This window comes from Oreochromis aureus, linkage group 22 (assembly GCF_013358895.1).
Source record: "Oreochromis aureus strain Israel breed Guangdong linkage group 22, ZZ_aureus, whole genome shotgun sequence".
Lineage (NCBI taxonomy): Eukaryota > Metazoa > Chordata > Actinopteri > Cichliformes > Cichlidae > Oreochromis > Oreochromis aureus.
In genome coordinates this window covers 22,973,885-22,989,338 of record NC_052962.1, presented here as the reverse complement: position 1 = coordinate 22,989,338, position 15,454 = coordinate 22,973,885, and the positions used below count along the sequence as shown (strand labels likewise).

General features: G+C 39.0%; 1 protein-coding gene across 2 annotated transcripts in view; it reads left to right on the top strand.

The window, feature by feature from the left end:
- The window catches only part of kmt2ba (lysine (K)-specific methyltransferase 2Ba), a 44,735-nt gene extending 32,202 nt beyond the window's left edge, over positions 1 to 12,533 (top strand). For both annotated transcript variants that reach the window (XM_039605532.1, XM_031739555.2), the window contains exons 30-36: positions 8,677 to 8,795; positions 8,971 to 9,099; positions 9,411 to 9,663; positions 9,783 to 9,893; positions 9,983 to 10,066; positions 10,165 to 10,294; positions 10,822 to 12,533. In XM_039605532.1, the coding sequence (XP_039461466.1) occupies positions 8,677 to 8,795; positions 8,971 to 9,099; positions 9,411 to 9,663; positions 9,783 to 9,893; positions 9,983 to 10,066; positions 10,165 to 10,294; positions 10,822 to 11,097 (1,102 nt within the window). In that variant the 3' untranslated portion in view covers positions 11,098 to 12,533. The remainder of the gene's footprint in view (positions 1 to 8,676; positions 8,796 to 8,970; positions 9,100 to 9,410; positions 9,664 to 9,782; positions 9,894 to 9,982; positions 10,067 to 10,164; positions 10,295 to 10,821) is intronic.
- The last annotated feature ends 2,921 nt before the right edge of the window (positions 12,534 to 15,454 follow it).

Here is a 15,454-nt window from a genome sequence, read left to right as displayed (position 1 = left end):
ACAGCTGTGAGCTTCTCAATTTGAATCCACCAATCAGAGAGGCTGTGTGCTTTTTCCCGCCAAAAATTGGTGCACCAAGTGCAGGCTTGTACACATGCAGCACAGAGAGAGACAGGATTTTTGCAGTGTATTTCTCATAGTGAGGACTCCCTCAAACAAACAGCCATAAATTCCTAACCGTGAGGGGCTAAAACGGTCATTCTTAGACCGTTGTGTTCAGAAGACATGGGAGAATCTTGAAATGTTGACCATTTAAAATAAAAATATGAAATATCATAGATATATGACATAGATGATTGGTTGTCTTAGAAGCCATGAATGCCCCAATATGCAAATTTGAATGTGCAAGCCCTCGGATATGATTGGTTGTCTTAGAAGCCATATAAAAAGCAGTAAAACTGTACTATGATTTGGTAGAAAAGTATAATTAATCAAAAATACTATATTTGGCAGAAATACTATTTTTTTAGCAGAAACACTATATTTGGCACAAATCTTATGAAATAGCAGAAATAGTATGATTTAGCACAAATGCTGTATTTAGCACAAATCTCATAAAATAGCAGAAATAGTATGATTTAGCAGAAATGCTGTATTTAGCACAAATACTGAAAAGCAGCAGAAATGCTATGACTTAGCACAACAGTAATAACCTAAATAGAAAAATTGGAAAAGCAAAATGGACAGCTGAAAAAATCCTGAACATGCTAAGGGTCCCTCAAATGTAATTGTTAAATGAAAAAAAAACCAGCAAAAAAAAAATAATAACAGTCACACAATCACAAATATGTACACATATGGTAACACACAAGCACAGACAGACACACACAGGATCAAATTCAGTCAACCAGTCTAAATATATTGAATTTAAATCATACAATAAGATGCTCCCATAAAAGGCTCTCTCTCTCTCTCTCTCTCTCACACACACACACACACACACACACACACACACACACACACACACACACACACACACACACACACACACACACACACACAAGATCCAATTCAGTCAACCAGTCTAAATATATTGAATTTGAATCTTACAATGAGATCATCCCATAAAAAGTCTCTCTCTCTCTCTCTCTCTCTGTCAGACAAACACACACACACACACACACACACACACACACACACACACACACACACACACACAAGATCCAATTCAGTCAACCAGTCTAAATATATTGAATTTAAATCTTACAATGACATCATCCCATAAAAGGCTTTCTCTCTCTCTCTCTCTCTCTCTCTCTCTCTCTCTCTCTCACACACACACACACACAAGATCCAATTCAGTCAACCAGTCTAAATATATTGAATTTAAATCTTACAATGGCATCATCCCATAAAAGGCTTTCTCTCTCTCTCTCTCTCTGTCACACAAAAACACACACACACACACACACACACACACACACACACACACACACACACACACAAAAAAGATCCAATTCAGTCAACCAGTCTAAATATATTGAATTTGAATCTTACAATGAGATCATCCCATAAAAAGGCTTTCTCTCTCTCTCTCTCTCTCTCTCTCTCTCTGTCACACACACACACACACACACACACACACACACACACACACACACACACACACACACACACACACACACACACACAAGAGCCAATTCAGTCAACCAGTCTAAATATATTGAATTTGAATCTTACACTGAGATCATCCCATAAAAAGGTCTCTCTCTCTCTCTCTCTCTCTCTCTGTCACACACACACACACACACACACACACACACACACACACACACACACACACACACACACAGGGAGAGAGAAGTAAGTTTCTAGCTCAGTCAAGCAGCCTGGGAGCTGCTGAATTTGAATCCACCAATCAGAGAGCCTGTGCACTTTTTCCCGCCAAAACAGGTGCACGCAGCACAGAGAGACACAGTCTATTTCTCATAATGACGACTCCCCTCAAACAAATGACCATAATTTCCTAACCATAGAGGCTAGAACGGTCATTCTTACACCGTTCTGTTCAGAAGAGATGGGGAATCTTAAAGTGTTGACAATTTATCATTAAAATATGAATTATTAAAGATATTTGACTTCTAATGCACCATAACTGAGTAGAGCAAAGCAAAACTGCCTTGACTTGCCCTCAAACAACGCTTTCTAACTCTAAATCTATTTGGAGTATCAATATCATTCTTTCACCGTAAGAGACAGCAGGCTTTGGTGAACAATCATGGAAATTTTCAGGTCTTTGTGGAAATCCATTAAAAAGATATGACGAGAGAAAAAAGTGGTTCATTTCAGAGTTTGAAATCTGAAGAAATCTGAGCGAAGGACCTAATTTCCTACCCTCAAACAAGTCTAACTCATTTCAGAACGGTAATAGGTGAGAAAGAAATTCTTGAATTGTGAGCGTCAGGAGTGTCTGAAGATATACTGGGACAAGCCTTATGTCTTAACTTTGCTTCGTTAAGGAGATATGACGATTCGAATATGCCTCTCATTACAGAAATCAAGCGGTGATTTTGAACAAGCTCTCCATTGACTTTCTATGGAGAGTTTTGCGACTTTGTTTTAGTCTGAGGAGATTTGCCAAAATTCTATAAATTCCACAACAATGACAGTGACATTTTCAGAAAGCCAGCAAAAATACCTACGTTTTGATGTATAATTTGTGGGGGTTGAGTGAAAATTGAGCAAGTAGCAAGAAGTTGTTCGGACATGAAGAGAAGACTGCAAAACCTTCAGTGGCACACTGAAAGCCAAGTGCATAGCAACCATAACAACGCATGTATTTTGTGAAAATCACAAAATGAAACTCAAAACTTAAAGAGGGATAAGATGAAAACTGTAACAGATATGAAAAAGCTGAATCACTCAGGAATAGCCCAATAATTTCAAAACATTTTAAAGTTTGAATGGCTGTTCTAGGTGAAAGTATGATGAGGTAGTCAAGTTTCAAAAATGAGCAAGTTTTAGCAGAATTTTGGAAGTTTTCCATTCATTTCAATGGGACAAAAAATTGCATAAAAAGCTTAATATTTTAAAAAGTATAACAGCAAAAAATACCAAAAGATATAGCGCACATTAGCAGAAATAGCAGAATAGTTTAAAATTTGAACGGTGAAAATCGGCTGAAAATTGTGGAAGTAGTTAAGTGCCAAAAAAAGTACAAAAATTGGCAACTAGAATAACTAGAAAAATTTGCATTTCCTGCGAAAATGCAGTGTGGATGCTTAAAGCTGAAGCTATCTGCTGAAAATAGCTGAAAAAGCTGAAAAGTTGCAGAAATTGTAAAAACTTTGCAGAAGCAAAGGAACTTTGCTAAAATGTATTAACTTAGCAGAACTGTAATATCTTAGAGGAAACATAATACTTGGCAGAAATACAATAGCATAGCAGAACTTAGCAGAAATATTGTAACTTACCAGAAACATGATAACTTCTCAAAAATACAAGAATTTAGGAGAAATAGTATAAGATAACAGAAAGAATATATTTAGCTAAACATTCTTAAACATTACAGAAATACTATGATTTAGAAAAACAGTACAACATAGCAGAAATGCTGTGATTTACCAGAGACACTGTAATATACTATGAATATTGTAATTTTATATAAATACTATGTTTTAGCAAAAATACTCCATTTTAGCACAAATATTATAATATAGCAGAAACACTATTCTATAGCAGAAATGCTATATTTAGAAAGAAAAATATAATATAGTAGAAATACTATGATTTAGCTGAAATCCTACAATATAGCTTAATAACGATGATTTAGAACAGATACTATGATTGAGCAGAATAGTAATAACTTAAGTGAAAATACTGGAAAGGTAAAATGATAAGCTGAATAAAAAGGAACATGGTTAAGTTCGCTCAAAACTAATTTTTGTTCACCTGTGAAAAAATAAAATAAAAATACATTTAGAAAAAAAAAAAAGAACAGCCAACAGATACACAAAATCAAATATGGATACACAAATCACCAAATACACAAAAAATCAAATATGGATACACAAATGTACAGTGAGAGACACACACAAACAGGGTTTATGCCAGTCAACCAGTCTGAATATATTATATTTTTATCCACCAATGAGATGCTGCCCTAAAAAGGTCTTTGTGTGTCTTTCTCTCTCTCTCTCTCTCTCTCTCTCTCTCTCTCTCTCTCTCTCTCTCTCACACACACACACACACACACACACACACACACACACACACACACACACACACACACACACACACACACACACACACACACACACACACACACACACACAGCAGCAGCAGCAGCAGCAGCAAGTGAACAGGGGCTGTTAACAGCATGTTTCTAGGTCAGTCAAACAGCTGTGAGCTTCTCAATTTGAATCCACCAATCAGAGAGGTTGTGTGCTTTTTCCCGCCAAAACTGGTGCACCAAGTGCAGGCTTTTACACATGCAGCAGAGAGAGACAGGATTTTGCAGTCTATTTCTCATAGTGAGGACTCCCCTCAAACAAACAGCCATAAATTCCTAACCGTAGGGGCTAAAACAGTCATTCTTAGACCATTTAATTCAGAAGACATAGGGGAATCTTGAAATGCTGACCGTTTAAAATAAAAATATGAAATATTAGAGATATATGACATAGATGATTGGTGGGCTTAGAAGCCACGAAGGTCCCAATATGCAAATTTAAATGTGCCAGGACTCAGATATGATTGGCTGGCTGGGAAGCCATGAAGGCAACAATATGCAAATTTGAATGTGCCAGGACTCAGATATGATTGGCTGGCTGGGAAGCCATGAAGGTAACAATATGCAAATTTGAATGTGCCAGGACTCAGATATGATTGGCTGGCTGGGAAGCCATGAATGCCCCAATATGCAAATTTGAATGTGCCAGGACTCAGATATGATTGGCTGGCTGGGAAGCCGTGCATGACTTGATATGTCAATTTGAAAATTACAGTCCTTACAGAGGACTGACTCCTGGGGACCTGGCAGAAATATATAGAAATACAATGATTACCCAGAAATACTGCATTTAGTAGAAATACTATGTTTTAGCACAAATACTATAAAATGGCAGAAATACTATAATTAAGCATAAATATTATATTAAGTACAAATCCTATAAAATAGCAGAAATAGTATGATTTAGCAGAAATGCTGTATTTAGCACAAATACTGAAAAGCAGCACACATGCTATGACTTAGCACAATAGTAATAACTTAAATAGAAAAATTGGAAAAGCAAAATGGACAGCTGCAAAAAGTCCCACAAGCACAGAGAGACACACACAGGATCAAATTCAGTCAACCAGTCTAAATATATTGAATTTAAATCATACAATAAGATGCTCCCATAAAAACTCTCTCTCGCCCTCTCTATCTCTCTCTCTCTGTTTCACACACACACACACACACACACACACACACACACACACACAGGGAGAGAAAATCAAGTTTCTAGGTCAGTCAAGCAGCCTGGGAGCTGCTAAATTTGAATCCACCAATCAGAGAGGCTGTGTACTTTTTCCCGCCAAAACTGGTGCACTAAGTGCAGGCTTTTACACACGCAGCACAGAGAGAGACAGGATTTTTGCAGTCTATTTCTCATAGTGAGAATTCCCCTCAAACAAACAGCCATAAATTTCTAACCGTAGGGGCTAAAACAGTCATTCTTAGACCATTTTATTCAGAAGACATGGGGGAATCTTGAAATGCTGACCATTTAAAATAAAAATATGAAATATTAGAGATATATGACATAGATGATTGGTGGGCTTAGAAGCCATGAAGGTCCCAATATGCAAATTTAAATGTGCCAGGACTCAGATATGATTGGCTGGCTGGGAAGCCATGAAGGTCCCAATATGCAAATTTGAATGTGCCAGGACTCAGATATGATTGGCTGGCTGGGAAGCCGTGCATGACTTGATATGTCAATTTGAAAATTACAGTCCTCACAGAGGATTGGCTTCCTGAGGAGCTGGCAGGAATACATAGAAATACTATGATTACCCAGAAATACTGCGTTTAGTAGAAATACTATGTTTTAGCACAAATACTATAAAATGGCAGAAATACTATAATTAAGCATAAATATTATATTAAGTACAAATCCTATAAAATAGCAGAAATAGTATGATTTAGCACAAATGCTGTATTTAGCACAAATCTTATAAAATAGCAGAAATAGTATGATTTAGCAGAAATGCTGTATTTAGCACAAATACTGAAAAGCAGCACAAATGCTATGACTTAGCACAATAGTAATAACTTAAATAGAAAAATTGGAAAAGCAAAATGGACAGCTGCAAAAAGTCCCACAAGCACAGAGAGATACACACAGGATCAAATTCAGTCAACCAGTCTAAATATATTGAATTTAAATCATATAATAAGATGCTCCCATAAAACTCTCTCTCTCTCTCTCTCTCTCTCTCTCTCTCTCACACACACACACACACACACACACACACACACACACACACACACAGGGAGAGAAAATCAAGTTTCTAGGTCAGTCAAGCAGCCTGGGAGCTGCTAAATTTGAATCCACCAATCAGAGAGGCTGTGTACTTTTTCCCGCCAAAACAGGTGCAGCCGTTTTTACACACACAGAGCACAGAGACAGGATTTCTGCAGTGAATTTCTCATAGTGAGGATTCCCCTCAAACAAATGGCCATAATTTCCTAACCGTAGGGGCTAGAACAGTCATTCTTACACCGTTTTGTTCAGAAGAGATGGGGGAATCTTAAAGTGTTGACAATTTATCATTAAAATATGAATTATTGAAGATATTTGACTTCTAATGCACCATAACTGAGTAGAGGCAAGCGAAATCTGCCTTGACTTGCCCTCAAACAACGCTTTCTAACTCTAAATCTATTTGGAGTATCGATATCATTCTTTCACCGTAAGAGACAGCAGGCTTTGGTGAACAGTCATGGAAATTTTCAGGTCTCTGTGGAAATCTATCAAAAAGATATGACGAGAGAAAAAAAGTGGATCATTTCCAGAGTTTGAAATCTGAAGAAATCTGAGCGAAGGACTAATTTCCTACCCTCAAACAAGTCTAACTCATTTCAGAACGGTAATAGGTGAGAAAGAAATTCTTGAATTGTGAGCGTCAGGAGTGTCTGAAGATATACTGGGACAAGCCTCATGTTTTAACTTCGCTTTGAAGAAGGAGATATGACGATTCGAATATGCCTCTCATTACAGAAATCAAGCTGTGATTTTGAACAAGCTCTCCATTGACTTTCTATGGAGAGTTTTGAGACTTTGTGTTGGTCTGAGGAGATTTGCCAAAATTCTATAAGTCTCACAACAATGATGGTGACATTTTCGGAAAGCCAGCAAAAATACCTACGTTTTGATGTATAATTTGTGGAAGTTGAGTGAAAATTGAGCAAGTAGCAAGAAGTTGTTCGGACATGAAGAGAAGACTGCGAAACCTACAGTGGCACACTGGAAGCCAAGTGCATAGCAACCATAACAACGCATGTATTTTCTGAAAAATCACAATTTTGCAACTCAAAACTTTAAGAGGCATAAAAATAAAACGGTAAAAGATTTGAAAAATCTGATTTATTCCTGAATAGCCCAATAATTTGAGAACATTTTAAAGTTTGAATGGTTGTTCTACGTGAAAGTAGGAAAAAGTAGTTAAGTTTCAAAACAAGCAAAATTTAGCAGAATTGCAGAAGTTTCCCATTCATTTCAATGGGACAAATTAAAGGAAAAAAAGTGGAATATTTTAAAAAGTATAACAGTAATAAACACCAAAAGATATAGCGATCATTAGCAGAAATAGCAGAATAGTTTAAAATTTGAACGGTGAAAATCGGCTGAAAATTGTGGAAGTAGTTAAGTGCCAAAAAAAGTGAAAAAGTGGCAACTAGAATAATAATAATAAAGTATAAAGAATAAAGAGAAACAGGAACTCAATAGTGTGGATGCTTAAAGCATCCACACAATAAAGTATAAAGAATAAAGAGAAACAGGAACTCAATAGTGTGGATGCCTCCAGCATCCACACAATAAGGTTTAATATTCTGCTTCCAAGTAAACATAGTAAGATAGATATGAATTAAAATAGTTGGGGGATCAAAGTGACTACAAATATTTACAAAATAAATGGATTAGTTCAGACAAAGCTGGATAAAAAGAATTTTACTTTGGGGAAAATGAATAGTGCTGCCTTTGACTGTGAAATAAATCCCCCCACCTTCCTAATTTAAGAAATGACATCATGTCTTTGAGACACAGGAAAATGAATCAAGGGTTAGGTTAAGTAATCAGGTCAAAACTTGTGCAGTTTATGGCAGGAATAAACTGTTGGGATCATTCAAGACTTTCTTTAGTATTTTAAACTCTGTTAGTTGCAGCCTAGTGCAGAGTGTACCATGAACGTATACTAAGGACAGCTCAACATTGATCGCCCAGCCCCATTCCAGGCTCCTGCTCCCAGGCAGTTTTGTTTTGACTGCAGTGTTCAGGGCCATCAGGGTGTCATATTTCGGATACTTAAAGGGATTTTTGATCGGGCCCAAAGACCATTAGACCGTCCTGTAGTAGAGAAAGAGAAAATCAAGGGAAAAGAGAAGAGACAGAACGTTTAACCTGTGAAAAAATGAAGGAAAAAAAAAAAAGTATTTTTGACAAATATGTTTTTTTCCCTTGTGTGCAGGTGTTTTCATGATGACAGTCCACCATCTCCCACCAAAACCAACAGTCAGATTCAGGGTATGACGCACAAATGGGTGAGCGCTCGGCACGGAGACCTGTCTGAGTGGGGCCCTTATTCAGGTTTGTGACTAAACACTAAGTTTAATCATTTGTGTCTAATTTAGGCCAAAAACCTTTGTTTTTACATTTAACATTTATCATTAATAAATTATATAGTTTTGATTATCTTTAAGTCTCATTGCTTTGCAAGAGAGAATATGTGGTTAGGTGTGACGCTGTCTTTCACGTTTTGCAGGTTTTAGCTCAGAAGAAGAAGCACCGCCACCACCTAAACCCACAGCGAGGACGTACATGAACCAGCCCCACCTGCGCTTTGAAATCACCAGTGATGACGGCTTTAGCGTTAAGGCTAACAGCATAGAAGGTAGGAACCGCTCCTCTGCTTCTTATTTAACTCTTATCCTGGTATTTTCTACTCTTTGTCATTAAAAAATAAGAAATAGAAGTTTATATCTCATCAGATAATACCCTCGACTTTTATCAGCAAATAAGAGGATTTTAATTTATGTCAGTGGCCGATATTTATCTGTTGTCAGCCATTTCTTTTCTTATTATAATATGAGAATGAATACAACATAAAAGAATCAGCCCAGGTGTTCACTTAAACATTTGTCTGTCTTATCTTGCATTTTGGCTGCGTGTTCATCTTTGCCTCCCTTTCTCACCTACCGTCAGTTGCCTGGCGCGCTGTGATAGACAGTGTCCTCGAAGCCCGGGCAGGGTTCCACCTAAGGCAGCTGCCTCTAGGTGGGATGAGCGGGCCGCGGGTGCTCGGCGTCGTCCACGATGCCGTCATCTTCCTGCTGGAGCAGCTGCAGGGCGCCGCATACTGCAAACGCCACCGCTTCCGCTTCCACCGATGTGATGACATCGAGGAAGAACTCCCCCTCAACCCGAGTGGCTGCGCCCGAGCTGAAGTCTGCACACGGTACAGACAACCTAGTTCACGGGTTTTGCTTTTAAAACCTCTTGCGCTTTACTGAAGGTGTCTGTATGTGTCTTGTTAAGACGCACATCGCAAATGATTTTCCCTAATTCTTTAACCAGGAAAGCAACGTTTGACATGTTCAACTTCCTGGCGTCGCAGCACAGGGAGCTTCCCGACATATTGGGCCCCTTTGATGAAGAGGAGGATGAATTCCCGCTCAAATCTTCTAGGTTAGTCATTCAGTTTGCTTCACTTTTGTCTGTGAAGTTGAGCAGTTTTCACATCAGTACTAACAGCTGCTCTGTTGCGTCTCTGCCAGGCGAGCCACCAGCAGTGAGCTTCCCATGGCAATGAGATTCAGACACCTGGAGAAAATCTCAAAAGAAGCAGTAGGAGTCTACAGGTAACGAAAAATGACCATAAAACCCTTCAGGTTTTCACTGATGTCCAAAAAATAAATAAGTTGAACTTTCTAATCTTCTCCCCCTTTGCCCCCCTTAGATCGGCGATTCATGGTCGTGGACTATTCTGCAAAAGGAACATCGATGCTGGGGAGATGGTGATCGAGTATGCCGGTACCGTCATTCGTGCAGTCCTGACTGATAAGCGGGAGAAGTATTACGACAGCAAGGTTGGTTACACTCGGAAATCATCATCACAGAGTATCTGCTTCATCTTTTAAAACGTTAGTGAGAAACACGGCCCTCATGTTTTCTGTGACTCGTTCACAACAAAACCACCGCTGCAAGTTTAATGTGAAGCAGCAGTAACTAGTTACAACTACAGAGAAATTACTGAATACCACAGCATGCAAAGACACGGTCTGCTTCCACCGATTACATTAATCATTAGTACTTCAAACAGGCACGTCGGCTGAACCTGAACAAGTCAGCTGGTTAAAATAAAACTTTTTTTTTTATTAAGAGTTTTTTCTTTTATTCTTTGATCACCAGCTAAACACTCTAGACTGCACTTCAACATCTTCCTTTTTCTTTCACTTCCTTAAGGCGCACTCTCACTAGACTCGGGGGGCATACCATTAAAATTTAAGGCGGTCAAACTCCTTTTACATCGTGGGCAACATTCATAAGAGGCGAGAACAATGAAACACCATTTCTCTTAAAATGTGAAAGTAATGTGTGTGTTTCTGTACTCCAGGGCATCGGCTGCTACATGTTCCGCATCGACGACTTCGACGTGGTCGACGCCACGATGCAGGGCAATGCGGCTCGTTTCATCAACCACTCGTGCGAGCCGAACTGCTACTCGCGCGTCATCAACGTGGACGGACGGAAGCACATCGTTATCTTCGCGTTGAGGAAGATCTACCGGGGAGAAGAGCTCACCTACGACTACAAGTTCCCCATCGAGGACGAGAGCAACAAGCTCCTCTGCAACTGCGGGGCAAGGCGCTGCCGCCGCTATCTGAATTAACCCCCCTCACCACTGACGCTAATAAGCCATCGTACTTGATGCAGCTCAGGCGGTAAATGAAATCATGAAGGCAACTGTAGCCATATGATGGAGGTCAATAACGCACACAGACCTGAGCCAGTGTTCAGAAGATCAACTTACAGACCCGTGAAGGACGTACACAAGATAAGAGCCATATGTGAAAGCTTGGGATGAAGTCTACACATGCACGCACACACACGATGGATTTATGTAGTTTCTCATCTACTTCACACTTTGTTTCACATCGCTGACTTTGCTGTCAGCGCCCTCTGCTGGAACTGGGGAAAAAAAGAAGTGAAACCTAACTTCAGCTGTCTGTCTCTGTAAATAAAAAGTCACAGAGAGCAACGAAGAGGAGAATACAGCACCTTAGCATGGCCCAGCCTTCTCTGGCAGCAGACAGGACTCACTTTTACTATAAAACAGCAGTGCAGCTCTTTTTACTCTGGATACCACATCTCTCGGAAGCAGGGACTTGAATTAAGTGAATTACAAATTCCCATTCACTTAATATTTTAGGTGCTGATGACATTTATCCCACAGGTTAGTTTTAATAGCGTCGATCGAACCTTTGTGCTCCTCCAGTCAGCCAAAAGCTTCTGTTTTTATTTGTAACGGCGCAGATGCTGTGACCCGAATGCTTTTACCCACTGTTACACTCTTTCTTTGTTCTCTTTGTTTGTGCAGTTTGTATGTTTTAAGGCCTACGAGGAAGCGTTTCCTTGGTGCAGCATTCAAAAGGAAAACGGTGATCTTTCCCCGGCATGGTCCCTTACAGCTCTTTTTGTACATTTGAACAATAAATGTATGCTCAACAGACTAATGGAAGTAAATGTGTTTGAGCTTTTAACCTCCTCTTTGTAGGCTGAGCAACAGTGAAGCTTATTCCCTTCAGTTGATGTCTGGTTAATCATTGTTTTGTGCCCTCTTCCTCCTGCTCCACCCCCCCCCATCTCCCTCAGGTGTTCTACCTCAAAGAAAGAAGCGAGATTTAATTTAATTACACAACACGCAGTGAAAAACTGCTTTCTTGCTCTTTAAGCTTTCTAATTATTACATTTCAATATTAAGAAACAGGTAACATCACTGCTGTTGGACACTTAGAATAGGTGGTCACCTTTTTTGTGCTTTTTCTTCTCTCTTTTCTTTCTTCCTTTTTTGGTTAAGAAACTCCATTGTGTAATTGTGCCCCCGCTACTGGATGTACACAAGGATCTGGGACTTTAGGCTGACTGCTGTGGACTTTTTGTTTTGTAGGATTCATGACTGAATTTGACACAAATCTTTGTTACTGTATCGGCTCACATGGATCCTTTCCTGTACATAGTTGTAAAGAATTTCTAAGCCTATTGAATATTTTTTTACCTCCGATTTTTTTTTTTAATTTATGTTCAATAAAATTTGTTCAAAGTTTGCTTTCCTGCTGCTGATTTTCTTAACAACCTGAAGACATTCACAGTGAAATATACAGGAAAAATCACACAGCTGAAGATGTTTGATTAAAAGTGGAAAAAAATCAGACCTGTGGAAAAAAACAGATTATCTATCAGACTGGATTGATCTTGTGGAAACATGCCAGAATGTTATGAACTTATAAAACTGATTATATAAATTATTATTCATTTGGCCCTAATTGAAAAAGTGCATATTAATTAGAGATGGACCGATCCGATATTACGTATCGGTATCGGTCCGATACTGACCTAAATTACTGGATCGGATATCGGCGAAAAATAAAAAATGTAATCCGATCCATTAAATATCAAAAAAGCACCTCACAAAACTTGCGACACAGCGTAACTCGGCTCATAACCGTAGCAAGTCGGAGCAGTATGCGTCAGGTGATAGAGCGGCTGTGTGTATTTGTAGCCTCGCTACCAAACCAGCATTTCATCTCTGAGGAAGTTATCCCAGAGAGAAGTAAAGCAAGTGTGTAAGTTCATCTCTGAATGTTTGTAAAGCGTTCCCATGTTAAGCTTAACAACCGATATATGGAGCGACTGCCTCTCTCCCCTCACCTTCCTGTTGCTACTTCAATCGTGAAACTGCTTAACGATCAGCTGATCGGCTTTTCTGTCGTGAGACGTTTTGGCCCACCGTTGCCAGAAAGAGGAAACCAGCGGCTGAACAACAGCAGCACGTTTAAGCTTGATAAGCTGTTGTTAGAATTTATTTAATATTACTTTCTACACCAGGATCCTTTTCTCGTAGCTGACGGCTGGTAACTGTGCAGGGGCGGATCTAGCAAAGTTTAGCCAGGGGCCGATATAGGCATGAACAGGGAAAAGGGGGGCACAAAGACATACTTTTCTTTCTTATTCTCATTTAAAATGTCTCGCTTTTAATAAATAATTCTCTGAATCTTACACCCAAAGTTTTAATCTGATGTAAAATGTATAGAAGTCCATTACTATATATAGTAACTCTTAAGTCTATTTACCCTAGTAAGCTATAGTACTTTTTCCTTTGGGAAGGTACCATCTGTGAATTCTGCAATTCTGTTGAAGAAAGATGTTGAATCCATTTAATTATTCTTGAAAAATAATTTATTTCTGTGCATTTTTTTTCACCCTGCATCAAATTAAAGTTGATTACATCGATTAAGCATCATGAGGTGGAGGATGGGTGGTTCCCTTTTTTTTTTTTTTTGCTGGGAGTTTGCAACCCTATTAGTTAGTTTGCTTAATATTTCTGCTAAGTACTCTTTAAAATACCAGAATAGGGAGGGTGGAGTAGGTTTAAGTTTATTAGATTGATCAGTGTTGCTGAACTATGAAATATTTTGGGTGCAGTGTATTTTTTACACACAGGTATAACAGAATAGCTTTAGTGTTGTTGTTTATTTAAACTTGAGTATGAACTTATACAAAATGCAGCAAGATATTTAAAAAAACAGTTTTATTGATGAAAAAACACACAATATCGGATTCATATCGGTATCGGCAGATATCCAAATTTATGATATCGGTATCGGTATCGGACATAAAAAAGTGGTATCGTGCCATCTCTAATATTAATAACAAATATTCCGGGAAGCTGGAACCAGCTGTTCGCATTACTGGAAAAAGGGGGCGGGGTGTCTATCTTTGCCTAACTGCTTATCCCGTTCAGGGTCATGAACTAGATAAGCAGTTGTAGGGAAACTGGCATCTGGTTCCCACATTCACTTCAGCGCAAAAGTCTTGAGCCACCCCCCCACCACCACCAGGAGCTTGACTTCCTTTTCCATTATTTTAAACCGGTCTTTAGCATTATTTCTCCAGGCTTTCTCTGGACATTGGCTGCTTTTTCTAGCCGTGTTTGCACTTAAACATTGTCAGAGCAATGTGTTTTTTGTTAGACCACTTAACACTGACCTATAAAAAGGCACCTAACTCATGCGATGAGTCAGTGTTTCTCCTACACATAACAGACAACTTGGCAAAGTTGCCAAATTGTATCATTAGGCACTTTGTTACTAGCAGCCTGTCACAAAAGCTGTTTGTTCCCATTTCTGTAGCTGAATCTGTGAAAAATGTCCAAGATGTTAGAAATCTTGTCAAAACTGATGGAAACACGAACACACTCAAAAGTACCATCAAATTTTATCCACCATAAAATAGGATCTGGAAAGCATCCGACTGACAAAACCCTCATTTTTCAGCACGATGATGAAAAAGACGCATGAGGGAACACTTCCAGTCATGGATTGGCCTCCCCAGAACGCCAACAGTGTGAGATCATCTTGACGGAGAACAGAACAAAAGTAAGCCAACACCCTGAGTGTCCTTCAAGAAGCCTGGAGAACAATTCCTGAAGACTTTAAAGAAAACACAAGAGAGCTGCCTAAAAGCGGTCACGCTGTGTTGAAGAATAAAGTTGGTCACACCAAAAATTAACTTTCAAGCTTGCCTCATATACTGAACTATCATGTACGTTTGCATGTTTCAATGAATCACTACGCCTATTTCCCATTTTTCTAACACAATATAAAGAAATGAGGGGTGGCTCAAGAGTTTTGCACAATACTGCATATTATGTTAAGTTAATTAGGCGTAGGTGTGACTGTGTGTGATTCTTTGTCTGTCTCTCCTGTCCAGGATGTACCCCTTCTCTTGCCCAGTGACAGGCAAGAAAAGAACAGTAGTTTTACATTTTATTTGAATTAGTAAAACAAGAAGAGTCGAAAGGTGCGTGAATGAATTGAGTCTGTGAATACAGGTTAGTTTGTGATGCTGTCTTGAGAACCTCGACACACGGTCTACCATAGTGTTATGCCTAGCTCAGATTTACTAAATCAAAAATGTATCAATGCGTCAAAAAACGTACAGAAGGTAGGAATAACTGCAACACAATC